This window comes from Trachinotus anak, unplaced genomic scaffold, assembly GCF_046630095.1.
Source record: "Trachinotus anak isolate AG129_WGS33_773 ecotype Australia unplaced genomic scaffold, CSIRO_AGI_Tana_v1 ptg000003l, whole genome shotgun sequence".
Taxonomy (NCBI): Eukaryota; Metazoa; Chordata; class Actinopteri; order Carangiformes; family Carangidae; genus Trachinotus; species Trachinotus anak.
The window spans coordinates 4,891,625-4,916,253 of NW_027273854.1; the positions used below are offsets into that span (position 1 = coordinate 4,891,625).

The following is a 24,629-nucleotide window of genomic DNA, read 5'->3' on the forward strand; positions in this document are numbered from 1 at the left end:
AGATGTGTTGCATCCATCATTCATTTTTAAGATCTCCACAGAAACAAAAGGGAGAAATGCACAAAACAATTTCTAGGGACAACTCGTGAGTGTCCAAATCTGATCCAATAATGACCCTAATGTAAGTTACACGGCCAAACTGTACTTGAGAACTGAAATGATTAGTTAGTTAATGATGACTGACATAAAATTAAATTTCAACAATTGTTTCATTTTTTGGCAAAAATGTCAAAAATTCACTGGTACCAACTTCTTAACTGAATATTTGCTAGTTTTCGTCATCTTTTCACTGTTGGTCAAAAAACAAAAGCCAATTGAATATGTTCACTTGTGCTTTAGAAAACAGTGATGAGCAATTCTGGCTATTTTTTGGCACATAAGTAATCAATCGATTATCAAAGCAGAACAATAATGGTATAATAATGTCAACTGTATTGATAAATCAAAATAATTTTTAAGTTTACACTACTCCTATGATGTAATAATACAACCTCGCCCAGGGTATGCAAAGGATTTTGATGGCACACAGCTTTACTGCAAATGAGCACAATACAAACTAAAACTTAAAACTAAAAGTGCTTTGTGCTCTGTTTAAAACCTTTTGAAAAAAAAAAAAAATTATAAAAAAACATCAACCTCCTAATATTAAAAAGTGAGCCTTGATGGTAAAAAAAAAAAAAAAAAGAATAAATTAATTAGACTTCTAGGATTTTCCTTTGAGAGGATAAACGGTCCTCGGGGTCCGATCATTATTATTTAATCGATCAGTGATTTCAGCGCCAGCGTGTGCGCGCACCGGGCCCTGTCTGGAGGGGGGGCGGAGAGGGGGAGGTGGACCCGGAGGGGGGGGGGCTGTCTGCGCCTGTCCAGACAGCCCGGGATGAGCGCGGGACGGCGGTGGTACGCGCAAGAGCTTTGGCCGGGCCACGTAGCGGGGCTGAGGACGCACCGGTGCAGGTTCCTCCGCAGCCCGTAACGCACATTAACAAATAATCTCCCGCATTTTTGCACAAAAAAAAAACAACAACAACAACAAAAAAAAGAAAATACCACTGTCATTAATCAATGCACATCCGCGAACGTAGAGGGGGGGGGGAGCAATCCTGAATCTGTGCAACTCTGATTGCATGAGCGCAAGAGGGAGGTCGCTCTTGACTGAGGTAAGCCAGCGAACCGACAACAAAAAATAAAAAAAAATGTGGATATATAAGTTGAATGTATGCGCTTACCTGTGTGACAAGCTCTGCGGCCGCTGGGGGAGAGGCACACGCTGGTCGCCGGTAGCCGGTGGCCGAAGCTACGGTGAGAAATGCCCGTTAGCGGAGCTAGCAGTGACTTTGTGACAGTGTCGAGTTGAGTGGGTTTGTCAGAAGCGTTACAGCGGTCCGGGTTTTTGTTTGGAAATACTGCGCGACAAGAAAAGATACGTTGATAGCAAAGCGTGACATCGGCTTTTCATCTCGCTTCATGTGAGTCCCATTGCTGTCACACTTCCCCATGAAAGTGCAGCATCGAAATTAAGTGTAACGTTAATGCTAAATTCCCCGACGTTACTGCTAGCTTTAAGCTAACTAGCCCCAATCTGGGCGGCTTTGGGTTTTTAAAAAAAGTGAAAGTCTTCTATCTGGTGTTAGCTCATGCATGTCGGCAAATACTAGTCTTAAGATAGTGTAGCTTGTGCAAGGTAATATGTTGTTATTCAGGCTGAGTAGCCTCAACTGCACTAAATATCTAATGGCTGCACCTTGAGCTAATGTAGCCAAGTTAGCTTGTCATGTGTGTGCAGGTCAGTACCTATGGAGTATTGCTAGCTAGCTAAGTAGCCTAAGTTGGCCAGGCCTGCATAGTGTTACTGCTGTTCGGTGTTCAATGTTGCCTTTTTGTTTTAACCCTTTCTTTGCTTTTTACAAACTGCAACGTCAACTCAAAGTCTTGTAGCTGAGAAGATTGCCTTCTGCAAGATGTAGCACTGTTAAACCAGAAGGTAGCTGCTGCACCATACCTCGATATACTCCTCAAAATGATGTGTAAGTGTTGGCTCTGGCGCTTTGTAACATCGATTGCCAGAAATGCTAGGCTTGTTGCACCCAGTCCCTCCGTTTGTAATTCATTCATGTGTCAGTGCTGTAGTACAACCTGAATCAGATTTTAAAAGGCTCATGTTGTATATTTCCATGTTATCTTTACCTATTCAGAAAACAGGTATCACGGTATTGAACGTCAGTGGACTCCTGTCAGGGTTGACAGTGTCTCCCTGTGTGGTGATGAGAATAAAGAATACCATGGAATGGGAGAGCTTGAGATTGCTGAGATAATAACCCTCCCACTCTTCTATGATACCCCGGACCAGAAACACTAGGCACTGCTCTATGACCCGATTTTGGGCTTGAGGGCCAAATACCTACAGAGGCATGGAGCACCCCCGCAGTGTACCACACAGTGAGCTGGTTAAGGTCTTATGAGTTTGGACAGAGTAAGGAATGTGAACCCTCACACGGTCCGCTACAAGCTGCAAAAGGGAAAGCTCATTAAAGTCTAGACTTGAGAGGGAGCATGGATTTAAGGAGCACTGCTGCATAATAAGAGGTAAACGTGACACATTTTGACTGCCTCAGATGTCTCATCTGCTCTAACTGTCACAGTTCAGCCATAAGCACTTGCGATGGCTTGCAGCATTTAGTGCTATTGGTTTAAGTGTTGTATAGTGCGTTGCAGTCAAGCTCCCATCCTGTCTCATTCAAATCTTGAATGCCACAGTAGCATCTATCCGGTATATAACTGGTTTGTGGCTTACCCTATATGAAATTAGTTTTGGTTTCTCATCACATCTCTGAAGCACAATCGAAAAGGCTTTAAAGCGGTTAATGTTGAATAAACTTTGATTTATGGGCAAGTTTTGCTGAACATTAGTAATGCTTTGGATTACCGAAATGGGCTGCCAGAGAGACATTCATTGATGCAGTTTTTGTTTTTGCATCAGGGTGCAGAGCTCATCTTTAAAAGCTATACAACTTTAAAGAAAAGAAGTCTCAAATGATCATCGTTCCAATAGATTTGAACCCCTGCTCTGACAAGGTAGTTGTGTTGACTAATTGCCAGTGATATTGAAGTCTGCACTGTACTTGATTCCCACATCAAAGGGTTCCATTATTTCACTTTGAGTGAAACTCTTAAAGTGAGTCATCGTTGATATTGATAAGCGAGTGGAAGGATTCTACTCGGTACAGGTTACATAACACACTGGGCGTTTATTTATTTGCACTTGTGTGTTTTTTTTTGACAGTTTTCAGCAGTGAATTTACTACTTGTAATTAATTTCTTATTATGATTGGAAAATGAAATACATTCTTAAAGTTTGCTGTTGTACATTCTGTCAAACCCATAAACCCATATTTCAAACATGCATGAGTTTAAAAGAGAATGGAAGCAGCTGATTGCATTTTTAAGTCAAGTTCATGCAGTGGTTTCTCATGCAATTTATATTCCTCTGTCATCCAGAAGCAGGATAATCTATCAGGCTTTGTGTCTAAGACAGCCATGTGAGTTGAGTTGCTCTGACAGTGCAGAGCTTGCCCTCCCCTTGTGGTCTTAATGCTCTCAGAGCTGCTGTCCAATTCTCAGAAAGGATCAGAGTCAGCATGCACAGGAAGACAGGTGTGTCTTGAATGTGTGGATAGTCAAATTCCGCATAAATGGGTTTCATTTGTGCTTGCAAAACTGGTAGAACAGATTGATATATGTTTGGTTTTAATACAAATCTAACAAACACGATTTAGCCCTATTTACTTGTGCCTTCATTCTGGCATGCTTTTTTTTCTTTTTTTAAAATCTAAATGAATCTGAAATCAAATTACAGGAGGAACAATAAAATCCATTTAGGATTTACCAACACAGATCGTAGCAATTAATTGAGAAACAGTTTGACTAGAATTTAAGTGAGATACATCTTGAGATGTGTCTTTAAAAAAAAAGATCAAAGAACAAAATTGAAAAGAGTAGAATACTTGTAAGTCTCCTTCTTTAGATTTTAAAAATAGATCTGTCATTTGGAATTATTCTGGTTTTATTACAGATTATTTTGATCGGGAGCTTCTGTTCAGTTTGAGTTAGAGTTGGAAATTAACCCTGAATAATAAAGAAAAAAGAGAGAGAAAAATGCTTTTTATGGCTGAACTTAAAAGAACTGATAAATATTTGTGATAATAGTTGTGAAAATAATCAGGGTTATCATTTTTGTGTAGCTCTACACACATCATGTCACATACGAGCCCCTTCTTTGCATGCACTCTTGCCTCTTTTTCTACCTCTCTGGCATAGTCTTCATGTTAATCATGATGGTAAATTAAAGATTAGTCATAGTCTTCATGCATCGGATGGGTGGTGTTTGAATATGAAAGTATCTCTTGGCCAATGTGTTTTCTTTGTATACGGCAGAGTGTCAGTTGCTAAAAGAAATAAAGCATAAGATGTTTGTGAAGGCACAGGAGAGGGTGTTTGCAGCCTCCAAGAGAGGAAATGTGTTTTTTTGTTTTTTTTGCTTAGGGAGGTTTTGTAGTGAACCAACCGCTCTGGTGCACACTCATTATGGGGAGCAGGGCGTGAGGTTGTTTAAGGTCATCCAACTGTCAACCAGGGACACCCCAATATAGATGTACGAAAAAGTCAGGAACCAACAAACACTATAAAAACAAGGGGACCACAACAACATAGATGTATTTGTTTTAATGCTTTTGTTTTTATCTTCAGCTTGCACAAACATGATGATATTACCGTAGGTTCCAAATTGTGCACCGCTTAGGCTTCATTGAAAGGTTGAAATACAGTTTCCTGTGGTTGTATTTGCAATACAAGCTCCTGAGCTGTGGTTACACTATGCTCTCTAACAGTCAATGGGAGGTGTGTGCACATCAGTGTGTGTTGTTTAAAACTAGAGATAATCTAGTTTTTAATCATTGCTTTGCTATCAAGTTTATTGTTAAGCAATCAAGATTCAAACGATGGAGAGTGATTACATCTATGTTTACCAATAGTCCGTTGCAATTGATATTGAGCTATCAACAAGCTTTTCAAGTTTTTTTTGTTCTAAGGCTTAAAATATTTTTTATCTGATCATCTTGAAGAAAATGTTTTACATCTGTCCTGTCTGCAGTGGCGAGTAAGTAGTGCTTTGAATTTCCATTGTTGGAAATTTCACAGTGAGGTGTTTCACTTGTGGTCTGGAAATATTTAGACTGCTCATTTTCTGAAGTTGAATCCTCTCACATTCATTTGTAAAGGCTGTGGTTTCAACTCCTACACACAACACTGAAACATTTGTGGGCAAATGTGGCGCTCTGTGCTGAAAATTTGACAATATGGCTGTAGTTTCAGTTCACAGACTCTCTAGTGACACGAGACAGCGGAAGAAAACCTTCTCTAATCTCGTATATATTTCTCTGTCTTATCTCGCAGGTAATGCACTGTAAATGGCTCTTCAAGCAAGACACAGAAGTCCTTATAGCAGTTCCATGTCGGGCATTCAGCTCGTCTTTACCTGCTCTGCAATTTGAAGACACTGGCACCCTGCAGAGCAGTGGTCTTCAGAGGAACTGAATCTGGAACCTGCCTACACCTCATATAATAACTGGAGAAGAATTTATCTTTAAATGTTCAACATCAAAAACCCTGAGCTTTTGATTTTGTAGTCTGATTTTTAAGCATATGAAACAGAACTTGGAACAGATTGTATGTCTTTCCAACTGCATTTCCAACTCGGGACAGCATGGATGCTCTCTTTGAATCAGGTTGACTGTCTTTCACTGCAGCCCCTCCTTCCTGTCTCCTCAGCAGAAGGAAGGTGGGGGGGGTTGGTTGGCATCCCCTGCCCCTTCTTGTAAAATACGTTAGTCTTACCGGGCACCATAGCAGTAACTCTTCCATTTCCTTGTGGCCCTACCAACTCCATCCCTCAATTCCCTCTCCCTCTTCATGAAATCCTGCCAGAGCCTCAAGGAAGAGGTTTCCGTCCCTAGCCTTGGCGGGATGTCACAGGAGGAAGGACGCAGGGCACCAGTGTCCCAGTCCTATTTTCATTCCCCTAACCCAGATCTGGACCTGACAGGCAAGCTTTACAAGAGGGAGGTTGGTGGCAAGCCTTATTCTGTGTTAGTGGACAATAAAATGGCGGCCAAGACATCCATGGGGGATCAGAACATTGGTCAGATGCCCGCACAACATGTGACTCCGCAGCAACATCAGCAGTATTTCAGAGAGGGAGGAGCAGGACAGGAGCTGGGGATGCAGGGGTCCCAGGCTGGCAACAATGGCACCTCTGATGACTCTGAAGATGACGACGATGAGGAAGAAGAGGGTGAAGACGAGGATGGTGAAGAGGAAGGCTTCAAGCGTGAGCAGATCATTGTTGAGGTTAACCTGAACAATCAGACTCTTCATGTATCCAAGGGTGACAACAAAACTGGAACCACAGCAGATGATTCTGAGAGAGCAGGCAGTGACGATGAGGAGGAAGAGGAGGAGGAGGAGGAGGAAGAAGAGGAGGAGGAGGAGGAAGAGGAGGATAGCCCTGATGAAGAAGAGGAGGAAGATGAAGAGGAAGATGAGATTGAAAGCCGAAGAACGAGGTCAAAGAGGGCTCGTCAGGCTGCGAGCAGCTCAGCAGCTCCCAGCCAGCCACGGAGGAAAAGCCTCAGAACGGCTCTGAGCACTGCCTCTGCTGGAATGACTACCAGGGGGCGACGGAAGCGCATGGAGCCTCCGAAGAGCATGCGCAGATCAGCCAGGTCAGTCCCATCGTCCGCCAGTTCCACGACCACGACGGCAGGCGGGAAAGCAGACGTGGAGGAGAAGGAGATGCTGGCATGTGAAAAGTGCCCACGAGTGTTCAACACGCGCTGGTACCTGGAGAAGCACATGAATGTCACACACAGGCGAATGCAAATTTGTGACAAGTGTGGCAAAAAGTTTGTCCTGGAGAGTGAGCTGGCCTTACACCAGCAGACTGACTGTGAGAAGAACATCCAGGTAAAGCAAACCACTCCTGTCTCATATCGTACCTCTCTAATTACTCTTGCAAATGTTATTCTAAGTGGTAGGACAGTGTATTTACATGGTTTACCATATTGTTAGATAAGATGTTTAGATACCCAAATAGATTTATACAAATCTAGCACCTGCCTTGGTTAATTTATTTATGTATATTAGATTCATTAATACATACATACACATAGCTGTTGTATTTCCTGTTGTACATGGTCTGACATAAAGTTAGTTTTGTTTCTTCTCTGGGCCGTTGAAAGCCCACAGCTTCTGAAACCACCAACATGTAGAAAGCTGTTTTCTCATATGAACTCCAGACAATGTCCAGAGAATCAGGTCCAGACTTTTAGCACACAGCAGGTGTGTGTGCATGTCAGATGCGTTCTTACCTACTGGAAATACTCGGTCTGGTCTAGGCCAGTGGTGTGGAGGAGACAGGATAGAAATGTTATCAACACATACTCTACTAACTCATTGTGAATTCTCAGGACAATGACCTACTGTATTTATAAATGAGACATCACACAGACTTTGTACTTTGGAGATGGCCAACTGATTTGGACATTTGCTTTTTACACATACAGTTTCTCTGGGTAATGTCTGGAAGTTCAGGGTTCCAGTGCATGTGTGAAAACACAAAAAAAGTCATCTGCTTGCACTGAGGACATTTCAGAAACATGGCTCCAATATGGTTTCACTTCTCTAAAACTGAAAAAGGTGATTCAGCATATTAATACCCAAGGGTATTGTGTTTTGAATATCTTAATTTAGCCTGCTGTTTTGCTGAGTTTAATTTGCATCTTTAGTTACTTTGTGAAGAAAGCCTTGTCAGCTTACCCCAGCTGGTTAAACCAGTTGAAACTGATCTTCTGAAGATAGTTTTCGAATGATTATTTGAGCTTCATGGTGGTGAAAAATTTGTTGATGTAGAACATGATAACACACTTTTCCTGCCCAGCAGGCAATACACAAATGAAATGCTGTGTGCATTTAATCTTGAAGTCAAGTCTTTTATTAAGGAAAAAGAATTCATTGACACGACACTAACTCACTGACTTGTCAGTATGACATTAATACAATGTCCATAATAACTGATTGCATACGTATATAAACATTTCTTCTCTGATGCACCACAGTCACCATTGGTGGAGTCACGTTTTTGGAATCTACTGAATGTAATTCATTGATGGTGTTAGGAGTGACTGGATCTTAGAACCTCTGTCAACTGGTTTCTCAATTTCAATGTCAAAGTTTTATCCTCAACATAAAAGTAAAAGCAATCAGAAAAGAACCAATTATGGCTCAGTTTAAGTTTATCTTGAATAGTCTGACTTCATCAACTGAGTCTGAGTGCTAAAAGTTCTAGTGAGGCTTCCAACAGGCTTGTGGCAGCTGTGGAGCTTCAGGGCTCATAGCAGAGATGCTAGACAATGTGCACACAACTGTTTCCCCTGGTGCTTCAACAGTTTTATGAAAGTGGAAAAAGAGAGATGCTGTTGAAGAAAAATCATATGATATCTTGGCCAATGTTTGCTAGAAGGCATGTGGGAGACTCTAAAATTCAAAGAAGCCTCTTTGATCTGACAAGACCACAATTAGTTTTTTTGGCCATCATATAAACTCCTTGTGTTTTGCATATTGGTGGCAGAATTTTGTAGCAATGCTTCCCTGCAGTTGGCCTTGCAGTCTGCAAGATATCAGAACTGGATTTATTTTCCAGCAAGACAGCAACTCCAAACATGAGGCCAAAGATAGACAGGAATGGCTCTGAAACAGCAGTGTTAGTGTTCTGTAGTGGACAAGTCGAGAATCCGTGCTGTTTTTGCAAAGAACATTTTAGAAAAATACAAGCTGACACAGATTTATCTACAAGACTTAAATCTGTTATTGCTGCCAAGGCACCTAACCTGAGCATTAATTTTAAAGGGAGTGAAGTTTTTTTTTTTGTTTTTTTTTCTATTTAAATATTGCTTTGAAATTCAAGCCCCTTTCCTATGATCAGTGTTAAATTACATTAAAAATTACAAATTTTCACAGAATTAAAGATGACATTGTCCAAACATAAGTGTTGTAGGTTATATAAAGGGTACCTGCAGGTCTTGAAAAGTCATAAAAACCATTGAATTCAATTTCCCCAAAAAGCCTTAGAGGGTAAAGTATAAAATTTCATTTAAAAGGTTCTTGGAACATTTTTCTTGCCTGCTGTAAACAGTAGTTATAACTCTTTTGTTTTACTACATGTTTTACAGCTCTAAACTACAAGTTTGACAGTGGGCTGGGCTTTTCAATCTTTCTGTGTGGAGTTTCACATGGAGGCCACGCCCTCATAGACCACGTCATCTGAAGGATGTGGCCCCTGAATTGGAAAGTTTTTCCCAGACTAGAGTTAAAAAAGTAAACAAAATCTTCAATAAATTGAAATATGATATCGTAATACTTGTAGAATCACAATACTTAAAAATCGCAATACATATCGAATCAGCACCCAAGTATTGTGATACTATTGGGAATCGGGAGATAAGCATATCATCCCAGCCCTATTGCAAACACTGCAGAAATGTGATATAAATGTGAATCTATGTACTGAATAAATGACTGTAGGCCTTCTTGTCCCTGCTGGTTTTCCCTCATTCTTTGACCCGTATGGCTGTGAAGAGGGTATCTGAGTGCGTTTATTGTGGTATTTAAGTGACGTAATTGAATCTGGAATCAACAAGACAAATTTGCATTGATTAAATCCACATATTCCCGTGTGTTTCTTTTTTCCCTACCAGCATCTAAGATGTTTGCTGTATTGCCATACTGTCATCAGATGATATCCAGGGGATTTCAAAAATTAAATCCATGTTGAATTTACCCCAGCAGAGGGAGCTGGAGTATAAGGATACAATTACAGCAAATGGGAACCATGGAAAGACCCTCAGGTTTTGTTGCACATGATACCTATCAGCAACAATAAGCTTAGTCTTTGTTTCTTTACTTTTATGTTTTCTTCAGTGTGTCTCCTGCAACAAGTCTTTCAAGAAGCTGTGGTCACTGCATGAACACATCAAGATCGTGCACGGCTATGCAGAAAAGAAGTTCTCATGTGAAATCTGTGAGAAGAAGTTCTACACTATGGCTCATGTCCGTAAGCACATGGTTGGTAAGTGGGAGCTTTTTTTTCCACAGTTCCTACTGTGCCTCATCACCTTAATATCCCATACCAGGACTGGGAGCCACCACCACTCAACTCTCAGTGCAATAATAAATAAACAATGTACATTATTGATATTTTCATGCTGTATTTTGCAACTTTACATATACCATTATTTGGTAGTTTTTTTTTCTTTTTTTTTTTTTTTTTTTAATAAGATCATCAGACAGATTTTCTATAATTTTACATGGATAGGGTCACTGCTTAACATATTTTATTGTCTCAGGTTAACTGTGTGCCAATAAGTTAGTAAAAACATAACCTATAGTCTGAATAAATAAGTTATCTGATTGTGCCGCCTTTGTTATTCTTACAGAGGTACTGTATTTAAAATATGATATTACCTCATCAGATCTACTTGTCTCTGTTGTTTTCCTCTCTTTCCAAACCCAGCTCACACTAAGGACATGCCGTTCACCTGTGAGACATGCGGGAAGTCGTTTAAACGCAGCATGTCTTTAAAAGTTCACTCACTCCAGCACTCTGGAGAGAAGCCCTTCCGTTGTGAGGTAAGATGCACACATTGTTGCCCTGTTGCCACTTAATTGGATTTCTGCCTTTTCATTGTATCTGTCAGAATTAAGGCCACTGCCACACAGACAGACCAAATACACATTTGTGCTTGGCCATACAGCTGGAGAACAGGATTACCTCATCTTAGACATGGACTAAAAAACATTTTTTTTTTCTGAGACAAAACATCTGAAACAGCATGTGGGAGGTTTGTTATGTTGTATGCAAATTGTCCTTCAGTGTGTGCACAGATGCATTTGTGTCACACTTGGCTACACAATTTAAATATGGTACTTCCTTGGCTTTAAAGTAGGGCTGCAGAAATAATTGAAATATTACCAAAATCGCAATATGGCCAAGTGCAATATTCAAATCATAGAAGCTGGTAAAGGTAACTGTGTAAACAACATTGAAGCATTGTTGTGCTACACAGATGCCCCAACCTACAAATTATATTCTCCAGACGTAAGGCAACATGCTTGTTTAGTGCAAGACCCAACAAAAATTACATCATCTTTGTTATTTATTTTCCGGTGATTATGAAATATAAAAAAAGGCCATTCCAACTGAAATCATGACTCATATTGCAATCGCAATATCTGCCAAAATAATTACAATTACAATATGATTTTTATTTTATTTTTTGGCATATTGTTCAGCTCTACTTCAGTCAGATACAGACAATCTGTAGACTGCCCTCCTATTTGTATTTATTTTATTATTGCGGGTACACCTGTATTTAGTGTGTGACTAAGTGCACTGAGAGGATTTTTAGAGCTGAATGTGGGTTGTCTTGTTCTGTCTTTTTTTTTTTTTTTTCTGTCACCCTTTCACATTCTGCTGCTGTTGAAATATGTGTTTCCTTGTAAAGGTCATTCACATAACATAGAAGACATATGACTCAGCCTCAGACCTCAACAGTTCCCAGCAAGACATACTGTGATTTCTAAGCAGCCCAAATTCCACACTTGAATGAGTTTTTCTCCCCACAGTCATGGTTTAATTTACTTGTGTCTGCTCAAAACACCCTACATTAGACCCTATGTAATATAGATATTCTTGAGTGATGGTATTCACTAGATATTGTTTATCATAAACGCACACACCTAAATGTCATAACTTGTAACATATTTACTTTGAGCTGAATTCAGTGCTCAACCAGTGACTGGCTGTCATGAGTGGGCAGACTGAAGGTTACAGTTTTGGTGAATTTGTCCTTGTGTGGCTCAAAAGGAGCCTCAAGGTAGTTTTCACTCATTAATTTGAGCAGATGTGCTGTGTGTGTTTTTCTGAACAGCCTAAAATAGTCAGTTATATTCAGTTGATGTCTTTTAAAGGGAGGGGTGGGCATCCTCCTGTATATTAAACATTCATTGGACTGTTGTGTCATCTGAGTTATACAGAGAAGCTAAAGTCAAACCATGTCAAATATTAGCAAACCACATAAACACAGTGTTCACCAATAAACTGGAACATTATATAAATGTTTCTGTGTTTGGAGCTTTGACCGGCCTCCCTCATGGAAGCTTTTTGTCCATTAAGATTTCCACGTTTCTTTCTGCTCAGCAGAGTTGGTAACAGTTGATAATCATAACCCTGTCCTGACTCATTAATTCAGAGCAAGGTGACAGATGGGATGCTTTACTCCCTCTCGAGGTCTTGTCCAACCACTCGAATGGATAGCGCAGAGGGAGCATGTGTGTTTGGGTGGAGCTGCTCTAATTAAATGTTTGAAGTTCTCCTACACTGTAACATGTAATTATATGCTTAGTCAGGGTGTAGGTAATGTATAGACCATCCTCCTCGGTGGTCTTACAGAGCAGTGCCATATGGGGCCTGCTAGGTTTTTTTTTTTTTTTTTTTTTTTTTTCCCCTCCACTATATTCATTTTGGCCAGGTTGTGACATTGAGGTTGTAAATATCTAATTACAGGAAAATACATGAAAGCCTCATAATTCAAATTATGCACACGCATGCACACAAATACGCAAATAATCTGGTTATTGTTGGCCTGCTTCAGTACCCTCATTTCTTATATATACATGTATCCTGGGTTGGGCTTCCTCATATGCAAAATGGTTAAATCCTGTTGTTAAGTCTGAATCGTCTCATTGAAATGCTTGTAAAAATGTTCCACACTTTGCTGCCTAACCTGACAGTCTGGCTTCTCCTGTGCATGTTATGGACTCTATGTACAGTAGTGATATGGAGTGTATGTTTAGTAGTCACATGACAGCAGCGTACACACAACTGTAAATAAGATCACAGAAAAATCTCACTCACACTCAAAGAAACAGGAATATACTTAATACCTTTACTCTCAAACTATTGATTCAATAAGAACAGTATGTGAAAGATCTTTAGGCTTATTCAGAGTTTTGATTTTTGTGTCTGCGGGTATGTGTGAGCATTTTTGTGTGGATGCCCGTGCACTGACCTGGTGTTTTGCGTGTTATCTGAAAGCCTCTGTTGTCTCTTCTGTAGAACTGTGACGAGCGGTTCCAGTACAAGTACCAGCTGCGCTCTCACATGAGCATTCACATCGGACACAAGCAGTTCATGTGCCAATGGTGTGGCAAGGACTTCAACATGAAACAGTATTTTGATGAGCACATGAAAACACACACAGGTGAGAAAAGATCTGGGTGTTGGTTGTAAGTCATCTGATGTACTTACATAGTCTATTGTTATTGCTCTTTTTGATCTCAAAACATCTTCAGGAGCCTTATTAGGAAGTGAGGACCTTAACCTGCTTTTTGACTGCAGGCACTTCCTTCCACCTTTAAAGCCCCTTTTGACTAAAGAAGCTTTTCCACAAACCTTTGTAGGAGCTCAAGAACTCAACCTGTGTAGTGACTGAAAGAACCAACATTTAAATATAGTTTCCCAGCTAGTATTTCCTGTTCCAGAGACAGTAGGTTCCAGTGGTCCAGGAATTATAAAGATGGAGTTTCCAGAAAATAACCAGTCAAAGAATGATGCAACTTGTATACAGGATTAATTCAGATTGCAAACAACTACTGGTTGTTGCTAGTTTCTATATTGGTATTTGGGAATGGAATTTCTTGTGATGTTATTGACATTTAAAGTTATACAGCCAACTTTCCAACCAGTCTGAAAGGGAGTGGGATAACAGTAACCTGCAAGAACAGTGTTTCACAAAGTGTGTTTTTAAAGAAGCTAAAATCAGAAAATACTATTTTAGAGACAGACGTCTCGCCTCTCTGAGTTTTCAGTCCTCTCTTCCATCTTTGCACATGTCCTTTCCAGCATCTATTTAAATATCACTCAGTATTGCAACAGTAAATTACAACAAACAGCATGAGGTCTCTGCTGCAAAAGTTATGTTTCATACAAAGTAGTTTTCTTTTAAACTTCAATCAGTCTGCTTTGTGTGATGTCAGCAGTTCTACAGGTAGAAATAAAGACTTAAAAAGGACTTGTTGTTACTAATGCAGGTCCTGAGTCACTCGGTAAAGTTGTTGTCAGATGTATTTTTCTTTCCGTCTGTTGCAAATCTAAATACAGATGGCCTGCAATTCTGAAATGTTTTGAGATGAAAACCAACAACTGTGTTTCTGAGATCTGGCAGTCAGACAGCCAGCTAGTCTCCATGTCCTCCCTAAAAAAGGAAAGACACGGGATGTTGCCAGGATGAACATTATAGTGGTAAGAGCGAGGAGACTTTGCCCAGTTGTTGTAATGAGAGGGACACTGCACATCAAAGAACAGCCTTGCATATATTGCGGCTTATAATGACTACATAGGCTGTACATCCCTCTGATTTTCTGTCCCTGCTTCTTTGCTATTTCTAAGACCAAACTGAGCGGTGGAGCCTGTACGTCCTTCACTGTTTTTCTCAAGCCGTGCCTCTCGTGGGTGGACACACCGCTCTACGTTGGTCCTCACGGTTATATTTGTGATGTGTAATTACGCTACCCTCTTCTCTGCCTTCCACTAGAAACCAATTTAGCCTCCTGCAGGAGGAGGCACACCCAGCCATGCCCTGTAATAGGCAGCACACATGTTGAACACCCAAAGTTTGGTTCACTGCACACAGAGTCTTTATGAAATCTTGGGAGTGAGTGTAATCTAACAGTTACAGAAGACTAGCACATTAACTGTCACCTTTTGATATTCAGTAGGTTTGGAGGAGCTTCACACATAACATGCCAGAATAAGGCACATAGAGAGCACTTCAGCAGCCTGTTAATAGATGGCTGTGTGGGTGGTAGCAGGCACATTCAGTGGCTCCATGGAGGGAGGTTAATGAGAGCGGCATTCCAACTGAGCTGCTGTTGTTCACTTTCACATCTCCTCTCCACAAAGTGTGAATGGTAATAGCTTCCTGTGGAGTGGGTGGGTTGACAGCAAAGACTCTCAATTCAAGATGGCAACTTATTAGCATTTTTAAAAGAGAACTGCTGCTGTCTGTCGAGGAAAAAATTGGGAAAAGTTAACTTTGAGCTCTAATGAGTTGATTATTTTAAATTTTGAAATCATCTCATTTGACAGCAAATGATTTGACTCTGATGCATCATATTTTCTCTGTAAAGCTTTTTGTTAACTGATAGAGTGTCTGTCTCCCTCATACGTTGCTCTCTTATTTTCTGACTCTGTGCAGGAGAGAAGCCTTTCATTTGTGAGATCTGTGGAAAGAGCTTCACCAGCCGGCCCAACATGAAGCGCCACCGCCGCACCCACACGGGGGAGAAGCCCTATCCCTGCGAGGTGTGCGGCCAGCGCTTCCGCTTCTCCAACATGCTCAAAGCACACAAGGAGAAGTGTTTCCGGGTCACCAGCCCTGTAGTTCTGCAGACCAGCGGCCCACCCGTGCCTGTCCGCATCTTTGCCAACACCTTCACTTCCTCCTCCTCCACCTCTGGCCCCGGCCCCTCGGCTGCCACCCCAGCCACCCCCTCTGCCTCCCTGGGCCTCAGCCCGACAGGAGGGCCCGTGCCTCCGCGAGGCCCTGTGGGACACACATTCTCCCATGTGCAGCTCCACTCAACCCCTTCTCATCATCACCCCCACCCCCAAACAACCCAACAACACCTCTCAAACACACCCCAACATGCCCCACCTCACCCCCACCACCTGGCCGTGCCCCCGGTCTCCCACTTGCCTCCACCCCCCGCCCTTTTTAAGAGTGAGCCCCTAAACCACTGTGGGCATGAAGACAGCAGCTACCTGCACCACATGGCCCCCCCTGACAAGGGTCCTGGAGCCCCACAGCACCACTGAACTGTGCTCCAGCACTGCAGGCCCACACCAAACCGCGCCTTGTTCCTCTTCTTCATATAGTCCTGCCTCAGTCTCTCAGTTGCAAGGCCCCTAATACAAGGGTACTCCTCTCAAACAGAATTCAATAAGTCAAGCTAAACATACACACCTGTGTATGTGTGAAAAACTCAGACTGAAACACCCTCAGTGCACACGTTATTTAAGTAAGACCCCTACTTAAAATCCCTGGTCAACTGACAAAGATTTTACAACGTCTAGAATTTTTTTTTTCTTGAACATTTTCTTGGGAAATCTTCACAAAGCGATTTCTGTGCGAGTTCTCTATCTGTACATTGATGGGTGTAAAGTATCTCCTTTTCATCATAAGCTGCTGATGGAAGTCAACATATGTATTACCTGGGCTACATGGATCATAAAAGATCAGTGTCATTGAACTTTTGTCTTTATGTCAAGTTGACTTACGGTTGCACATCGGTCCGGACTTTTGCTTTCTGTGCAGGTCCTCCCCATAGCAATACTCAACCTTTCCTCCGCATTGTACTGCAGAGCCTCAGGCCCCACAGAAATGTGTAATGAATGTTGAAACTGGTTCTACCTGAGTCTTTCTCTGCACTAAGGCCAAGATTGAGGCTTTCTGTCAGAGGGGCAACAGCAGTAGTGCAAGATGCAGTGCCATAGGTTACAGTAAGAAGGGGGGAGGGGGGATTTTTGTAAAGGACATTGGAAAAAAAGTTTTGTTCATGGTTAGTTGAATCTAGACATAGTCTGAGATTCATACGGTCAAATGGTGCTTTCCATTCCAGTACATAAAAATTTCCTAACTTTTGCTTTTCCATTTTATTTTCAGAAGTGTAACATTACAAATTAACAATGTATTGTGTCATATAGAACATGTCTTGCCGGCCTGGCTTTTCTACAGTGGTTTTGAGGTTTGACTAGACTATTTTGTGAACAAGAAACTCAAGTTATGCAGGACATGCCCTTGGCACACGCAGCCTCACACTTACTCAAGCACACGCAAAAGACAAAGACCATATGGTCACTGATTTACTTAATGTGATCAGTGCAACCTCAGCTTTTCAGTACTGTTGGTCAACAGATGCTTTTAGATGACTGTCAAATACTGCCACTGTGAGGGGCCAGACACATGGCCCCATCAGGATTTACCCCACCTCCCTTCGCTGCTGTCGAAACGATACGGGTTACCATGTTAAAGGTCATTTGACACACACACAGTATACACACCTGGGACCTATTTCATCACAGGTCTTAACAGACAATTATGCATATTCCTCTCAGCCTATATTCCACGGTTTGGTGTGGGGCATTCTGGTTTGTTTTTGACTTTTCAACATACTGACATACCTTGATCCACACAGGCAAAGGCGTCTAAACCTGATGAATGTTGCCTACGCAGAATGATGGCTGCTGAGTCATTCGTGTTTGTTTTTTTTTTTTTAATGTTCTCTGATAATTTGCTCAGTTTTAAGCTAATGAATGGGTCTGTAGTGTAGATATACTGTTGTTAGCACATGTTAGGAAATGTCAGGATAAAATCCAGTGGTCATACAATTCTGAATACTTGGAATTCTTGTATAGATAAGCGTAACGTGAACAAGTCAGCGCAAGAAAGTACATTTGTTAATGTAATCGCCTGAATGTTATTTGTTTAAAAGAAGCAGAAATGGGTGGCAAGTATTTGGCACAAATTTGGGTTGCTTGGTTGTTACCGCTTCACCCAGTCTAAGGAGGAACATTGAACTTTGAGTGTGTATGTGTGTGTGCGCGCGCGCGAGAGTGTGTATGTGTGCATGTGTTAGTCTCTACCAGTCTGTCTGGTTGTCCCCAGTGCTCTTGTACCAAAAGCTGCTTTTACACAGTGTGCCCCAATATATGTGTACTTGGGGATACCTGACATGGATAACAGCAGTAATTTAAGATCTTTCTACCGTTCTAATGGTATTCAGTCTGAAGTGGTTAAGCTCAGTAGTCTAGGATGTCCCTTCTTTGATTTGAGACCTGCAATTATCCTGCCGTTTCTGTGGGTCTTAATACCGCTGCATTATTTGCTGATCATGCTGTCCCCCTCAGTCTCACTGCTGTGCTTCAGCATTTCGCAGTATGGATCTTTGTCTTGTACTTTTTTTTTTTTTTTTTTTTTTTTAAAGCCTTTTTCATTTGTGTGTATTCTCTGCACTTTACTGCTGCGTGGGTGAGGCGCAGGGAAGGGAGGGACTGACAATGCATTGTGGAACAGAGTGCAGTTGTGGCTGCATGGGAAAAGGGTGGAGGTGATTCGTGAGTGGATGTTTTTAGGCAAGGAAAGGAGGAGAATCCCGGGTGGAGGCGGTTAGTGTGGAAGGGACCATAGCAAACGAAGGACATTTCTTTTAGTATGTGCTTAAAATTAATTTCCTATTTTGTAAAAGAAATACCCTTTTGCTCCATATGGACCTCCCCCTCAAGGTGAAAGTGATGTTCCTCCTGCTTTGGCAACTTTACACTAGCCCCTCCGAGCTATGTCTGAAATACATTCTTGTTATGTTTGTTCATGGACTCTTTCTCTCTGCCATGTCCTGTTATGTCTTTCAGTTTGCCGAATGATTCTCCTCCTCCTTTCTTTGTTATATAGAATGCACTTTCTACTAAAAATCTTGGCTAGTTAAGGAAAAAATAACATTGTATATTCTTTAAAGATGTTTTAAAAAAAATCAATATACTTTTTCCCCTTTGTATTTTTAACCACTTAATGTAGCATTGCGTATTTTATTATTGTATCTGGTACAAAATGTGCAGCTTTATAATGTCCTGGTTTGTCCCTTTTTTTGTATGTTATCTGGAGATTGAGGAGAAGTGAAAAAGTTGGGCCTTTTTTGATAATGTACATTTAACTGACTGCTAACTTTGAGAAGTAAAAACAAGTAGCCATGATTATCACATATTTGTGTGTCTGTCTTTATCTTCAAACGCTGCTGGTTTGGTGAAAAACCGAAGACAGGTAATTGACTGTGAAATTTAGAAAATGTAGTGATTGTGCACAGTGTGTTCCTGACAGACAAGTGGGTTCAGTCTCAGGTAAGTTTCACAACAAGCTTTGCTGAAAAGCTGAAATTCCAACTGGCTGTTGCAGCTGCACTGACCTGATTTGCTTGAGTGTGATTATTTTACTATTTTAGGGTCACTGGGTTCTTGGCATAACACATGCGACCACTGCTGGCTGCACGTGACACTGTAGGTCCAGCAACCTGTTTGCTTTTCACAGGTTTTTTTTTTTTTGTTTGTTTGTTTTTTTTTTTTGAGGAGAAGTTTCAGGTCCTCTTTTTGACCACTTCCCTTTCTCTTTTTTGTGACAGCAAATCTTTTTTTTAATAGTCTGTGTTTGTTTTTGCAGATGACATGAGGGTTTTATTGAAGTCAGAGGCTGTGATCTTGACCTTGAGTGACCTCAGGCAGTGGTTTCTCCTGTGAGGTAAAGTGCGGCTTCAATCTTTTCCTCTAAACCTATGTCATACCTTTTTAAATAAGCAATTCCATATAGAGGAAGCTTCATTGAATGAATTTGAAATTAAATATCAGAACAAGAGCAAAGACAAAACAAGGATTGTATTGCTTTTTAATCTCCATTCTGGGAGATATGTTGTTCCAATTCAGTGTTCCTCCTCTAAGGCCACATTAAGACATTTTCTGTTCCTAGAATACCTCCTCAAATGTGTTCTCTCCATCACCATAGGTAGTTTTAGTGGCGCACAAATGAGTCACATAATCCTGTAAGGTATCAGAGCAGACCAATGGGTAGAGAAAAGTGTTGAGTGACTCACTCATTGATGGTGAGTGGGTGGTCAGGTACTGAGGCTCACTTCACGAGCAGAGGAGATAATAACACACCGTCTGCACCATCTCCATTCCCATTTGGGTTTGAAAATAGTCAGCCACCCCAGCTGTTAGTCATTACGCCTTGCAGTGTAGAGGAGGGAGGAGGCCGCGTCTGTCAGCAGGCAGATAAGGAAAGGAGGGCTTCACGCCGTGTTTTTCAGGCGTGCGTTTGCTGCTCTGAAACTTGTTGTGTGGTTCATTAATCACAGTGTGTTTGAAGGGGCTTTATCTAGACCGCCGTCTTTGTGTAGAAGCAAGCAGCCAGCATGAACTCCCTCACTACAGTGCTAATGTGTCACTGTAGTTAACAAATGGAAACACCACATTGTTTCAGATTTGAAACGATCTATTACTTTTGATACACTTCATTAATTCTATTTCCTCATTCCCTGTGTCTCCCTGATAAAAGAGGTCAGAGGTCACAGCTTCAGAGCAGAATCAGTGTTTTTCAACTGTTCCCATGACACTGACCCAAATCTTTATCATCCTGTTGAACAAAGGCCTTTCACCTTTAGTTTTCTGATGATCTCTCTGTTTGGAGTTAAAGGAAATCAGTCGCATCAGGCCAAATGAGATCATCAGACAACTAATTACCTGTACCTGCCTACATTTACCGACATGCACTGTGGTATCCCAGACTTCAGGCTCAAAACTGGGTTAACACTAAACTTAAAAATGCAAAATGTGCGAGTTTGACCTTTTCTTATAGAGCTGTCACAGCCAGTCATATTTGCTCTCCCCACTTTCTCACCTTTTGTAAACTCTGCACTGGAAAACATGAGAAGTCTACATGAGCTCATCAGCTGTAGAAGTGAACCAAGAAGATCTGCGGAAATATTCAGGAAACAGAATATTCACTGTCTGTCGTTTTCCTTTCCTCCCACAGAGCTCCGTCTCCCCGCTCTGCTCTTGAGAGTGTCGGGGACGCGCTCGGTAGGCTGCTATTAAATGGGCGGACTTGTAGGCGCGGTCACGACCACCACAGCTGCTCCGGTGGTTCACATAAAAGTGCACGTCCCAGCGGCCGACCGGCGGAACTCTGCCTGTACTTTCAGAGAGACCGGATCGGACCAGATCGACACCGAGGACCGGCACCAGCACCGGTGATATATTTATGCATTTCTTCCCCCCAGAAGCTGAACTGCAAGAGTTCAGCCTGTATCTGCTGCGTGCAGGCTCTGCCACTGCTGTTGATGTTGCTTTGGGAAAGTAGGTTAGTTTTGCAGTTGCAGGGTAACAAGTTATTTTCAGATAGTCTCAGCTGATGACCAGTGTTTACCTCTGAATTGTGCTGTAGCCTAAATGTGAAGACGGCAAACTAACACACAGTAAAGGCATCTTTATGTTAGATCCAGTTCATTTTGACGTTTTTGTAGGCTTTTTTATTATTATTATTATTATTATTATCTCAAATGGATTTCCTTAATCGTTTTGCAGTACTGTGACTCACTAGTCTTCCCGGGTTCATTAGATGACTATGGAGTTATGATGTATGAGGCTTGTTGGAGTAGAGGCTGTCTCCTGCAGCTCAGCGGTCATTGTGTTTTTCTTCACAGGAGGAAAAAAAACATCCGCACAGCTGGAAGGCGCCTGACTGGATCAGGGAGTCACGTGATCCATCCACTGCTGACATCAACCACAATTTAAAAAAAAAAAAAAAAAAAAGGTAGAAACGTGGCTGTCTTGTTTTTCATATGAATTATAGGAGCTTAACTGGCTTGCTTGTAGGAGCATGCAGAAAACCAGTTTGAGCAAAAATCATTTCACTCCGGCTGAAGCAACCCCCCTCCCTCCTCCCCCTCCTCCTCCTCCTCCTCCTCCTCCTCTTCCTCTTGTTGTTCTTCACTCTTACTTTTATAGACATTTCTTCACAGTTCTTCTTCATGGGCTGGAGGATGCTGCCTCCTCTGGGCTGAACATGCTGCTGGATGGCTGCTTAGTTCAATTTATCTCTCCATTTTAATCTATTGTGTCTATTTCTTAATTTAAATCTGTATTTGGTTCTGTTTTACCCCCCCCCTCGTCTATTTATGCATAAATGTTTCCCAGCCTCCACCTTACCGTGGCCTGCCTGGCGTGGGATGCTGGAGAGTGGGAGAGCAGGAGAGGAGATTTGATGCCACTTGGCAACAGTAAGAGTTGTGGCATAGTCAATCATGGGGGACTCAATCTTCAACTGCTGTTATGTCCCACCCCATCCCCCAGGAGAGGAGGAACCCCCCAGGACCAGGCGCTCAGAGATCATGGCCTCCCATTCAGCTCCAATCTCCTCCGACAAGCGCTTCCTCATCTTCTTCGATTTCGACGAGACCATCGTGGATGAAACCAGCGACGACATGGTGGTGCAGACCGCCCCGGGTCAGCACCTCCCGGGCTGGCTGAAGGACACCTACCAGCCCGGCCGCTACAACGAGTACATGCAGCGAGTCCTGGCCTACCTGGCGGAGCAGGGCGTCACCGAGAGCGACATACGCAGCGTCATGGAGAAGATACCGGCCACCCCCGGCATGCTCACCCTCTTCCAGTTCCTCCGCACCCGGCCCCCGCAGGACTTTGAGGTGGTGCTGGTGTCCGACGCCAACACCTTCTTCATCGAGTCCTGGCTCCGGCGCACCGGGGCCCGCCAGCTCTTCCATCGGATCTTCACCAACCCGGCCACCTTCAACAAGGACGGGCGGCTGGTGATGAGACCCTTCCACTCTCACGACTGCCAGCGGTGCCCCGACAACATGTGCAAGCAGGTGGTCGTCAGGGACTATGTGGCCCGCAGGACGCAGGAGCGGGGCCGCCCCTATCAGAGGGTTTTCTACGTGGGAGACGGAGCCAATGACTTCTGCCCGGCGCTCTCCCTCGGGCCCCGGGACGTGGCCTTCCCCCGGCGGGACTTCCCCATGCACCGGCTGATCACTGAGACCCATGAAGCCATGCCTGGGGAGTTCAAGGCGGTCACAGTGCCGTGGGTGAGCGGGGAGGAGGTGGTGCAGCGGCTGAGGAAGCTGGTGGCAGAGTAGAGGGGGGTCACACACAAACAGAGGAGACAATTAAGGGGCCAGTTGACAATTTTAGTCATATTCTCAGGTAAAATAGTACCAGGAGCTAATGTCTGATGCAATAAAATGATTTACTGTCTGTAAAAAAAAAAAAAAAAAAAAAAAAAAAAAAAAAAAGTGTGTCATCAGGTCTCCAGCCTGCACACGCCACAGTCCAGATAGTCACGTTTAGAGATACTGGCAGAGACTCAGTTTACCATCAGCAGGTTAATGATTATGGAGACCAGCCACCTTCACCCAAACTGAGGAAATCAATAACAAATCCAATGCTTTGTTATACATAGTATTTAGAAGTAGGCTAATGGACATTGATTTAAAGTTTGGGGGCATTTGCATAATGGGCTATCCCACTGAAGGATATTTAACATTTAGAAGCATTCCTCATGGTTTTCAGAGGTGAACTGGGTCAGTAAGGAAATCCCTGTAAGTAGGCTAATAACCTTAAAAGCAATATTTAAAAAAAAATGTAATGGACACTTGCCAACCAAGTGAGTGGTTGCTCTTCAATTACAATTATAAGTGTGTTTTCTTACAAACTGCACTTTTATGAAACTTTTATGAAGTATTAAATTATAGTGTCAATAGATGAAATCACACTGCCTTCTGATGGCAATGGGGATTTCAAGAGTTCTACAAAATGACCAAACAAAAAGTGTTTTATCGACATGTTTGTCAGAAGATATACAGTATGTCTAATGTTGAAATCTATGTATGTATGTTTATTTGTCTGTTGTGTCTTTGAGGTGTAAAAAAAAAAATCTTAACACCAGCAGGAATAAAGCCATCAACTGAAACCCTGTGTCTGATTTTATCATCAAACCTCCTCAACATCCACGTGGAATCATTCATGACCATTACACTGATAACATTCATGCACTTCTGCCATAGAAAGCCCACATTTTATATTTGAACAATAAGAAGGAGCACTGCTACTCCTCTGAAATTTGAGTTATTAGCACACCTATCATGACGCCACAATTATGTATCAACTCTGCAAAAATGATCAGTGTTATAAAGTCCTGAAAGAAATGATTAAACACACTTGAAATCAAATTCTGAATGAAAGAGATATAGAACCTTAAATTAGGTTAAAACAAATTGTAGTTGTTCCCCACATATAGTCTCCTGAGGGTTAAAATAGTCTTTTCTGTGCTGTCTATTTCATTTGGTAGACCTATGCTTCTGCTTCTGGAAATAATGTGTATCATAAATTAAATGGTGGCTTATTGTTTAATAATGTTTACACATTATTATCATCACACATTTAATTTTGCACAATTTTATAAGGTTGTTGTGGAGCAAAGGGCTCATGCAGTTGATTTAAGTAAAATTACAGATACGGTCTATTATAAATCAGTCAGACAATGTTTGTATAGCCGTAGTCTGGGGAGACACTTTTCAGTTTCCATTTAGTGTAATCAAGATGCTTTGTGTCATAAATACTCAAAGGAGGGTTTCATTTTTAGGTTTCAACTGGAGTGTTCATGGGTGTTTAGTGCCACCTGATGGTCATAGTTCAAAACTACCCCCCCCTCCCTGGTGAAAGTGTTAGAAAAACCGAAACAATTTAAATAGTAATTGTGGCACACACTGTACAAGTCAGGATTCTGTAAGCAGAGGAGACTATTAAGGGGCCAGTTAACAAAGCATCCAGAATTTGCTGATATTTTCCGCTAATAATAATATAATATAATCCACTCTTCCCTCTCTCTGCAATG

The 24,629-nt window shown here is 41.9% G+C and overlaps 2 protein-coding genes across 11 annotated transcripts; both read left to right on the top strand.

Annotated features, from left to right (window-relative positions):
- The first annotated feature begins 866 nt into the window (after positions 1-866).
- znf652 (zinc finger protein 652) lies at positions 867-18,927 on the top strand. 5 transcript variants are annotated; one of them, XM_071468158.1, is made up of 7 exons: positions 1,314-1,469; positions 1,931-2,027; positions 5,452-7,020; positions 10,033-10,180; positions 10,625-10,740; positions 13,229-13,373; positions 15,369-18,927. In XM_071468158.1, the coding sequence occupies exons 3-7, from the start codon at positions 5,968-5,970 to the stop codon at positions 15,986-15,988; spliced, it is 2,082 nt and encodes a 693-aa protein (XP_071324259.1). In that variant the 5' UTR covers positions 1,314-1,469; positions 1,931-2,027; positions 5,452-5,967; the 3' UTR covers positions 15,989-18,927. The 5 variants fall into 5 exon arrangements, with proteins under 5 accessions (XP_071324243.1, XP_071324256.1, XP_071324250.1 ...); XM_071468142.1 differs by lacking the exons at positions 1,314-1,469; positions 1,931-2,027 and adding an exon at positions 867-1,160; XM_071468155.1 differs by lacking the exons at positions 1,314-1,469; positions 1,931-2,027 and adding an exon at positions 1,169-1,302.
- A 1,825-nt stretch (positions 18,928-20,752) lies between these two features.
- On the top strand, positions 20,753-23,705 carry phospho1 (phosphoethanolamine/phosphocholine phosphatase 1). Of its 6 annotated transcripts, none has more exons than XM_071468221.1 (3): positions 20,753-20,964; positions 21,418-21,515; positions 22,065-23,705. In XM_071468221.1, exon 3 carries the CDS (start codon positions 22,105-22,107, stop codon positions 22,870-22,872), a length of 768 nt encoding a protein of 255 aa, XP_071324322.1. In that variant the 5' UTR covers positions 20,753-20,964; positions 21,418-21,515; positions 22,065-22,104; the 3' UTR covers positions 22,873-23,705. The 6 variants fall into 6 exon arrangements, with proteins under 6 accessions (XP_071324322.1, XP_071324311.1, XP_071324305.1 ...); XM_071468210.1 differs by having other exon boundaries at positions 20,892-20,964; positions 21,418-21,527; positions 22,067-23,705; XM_071468204.1 differs by having other exon boundaries at positions 20,914-20,964; positions 21,418-21,535; positions 22,070-23,705.
- Positions 23,706-24,629: the final 924 nt, after the last annotated feature.

Coding starts and splice junctions, on each gene's coding strand:
- znf652 (XM_071468142.1), top strand. CDS start 5,968: ATGAAATCCTGCCAGAGCCTCAAGGAAGAGGTTTCCGTCCCTAGCCTT. Junction 10,181..10,624: donor TGTCCGTAAGCACATGGTTG/GTAAGTGGGAGC, acceptor TTCCAAACCCAG/CTCACACTAAGGACATGCCG. Junction 13,374..15,368: donor GCACATGAAAACACACACAG/GTGAGAAAAGAT, acceptor GACTCTGTGCAG/GAGAGAAGCCTTTCATTTGT.
- phospho1 (XM_071468176.1), top strand. CDS start 22,018: ATGGGGGACTCAATCTTCAACTGCTGTTATGTCCCACCCCATCCCCCA.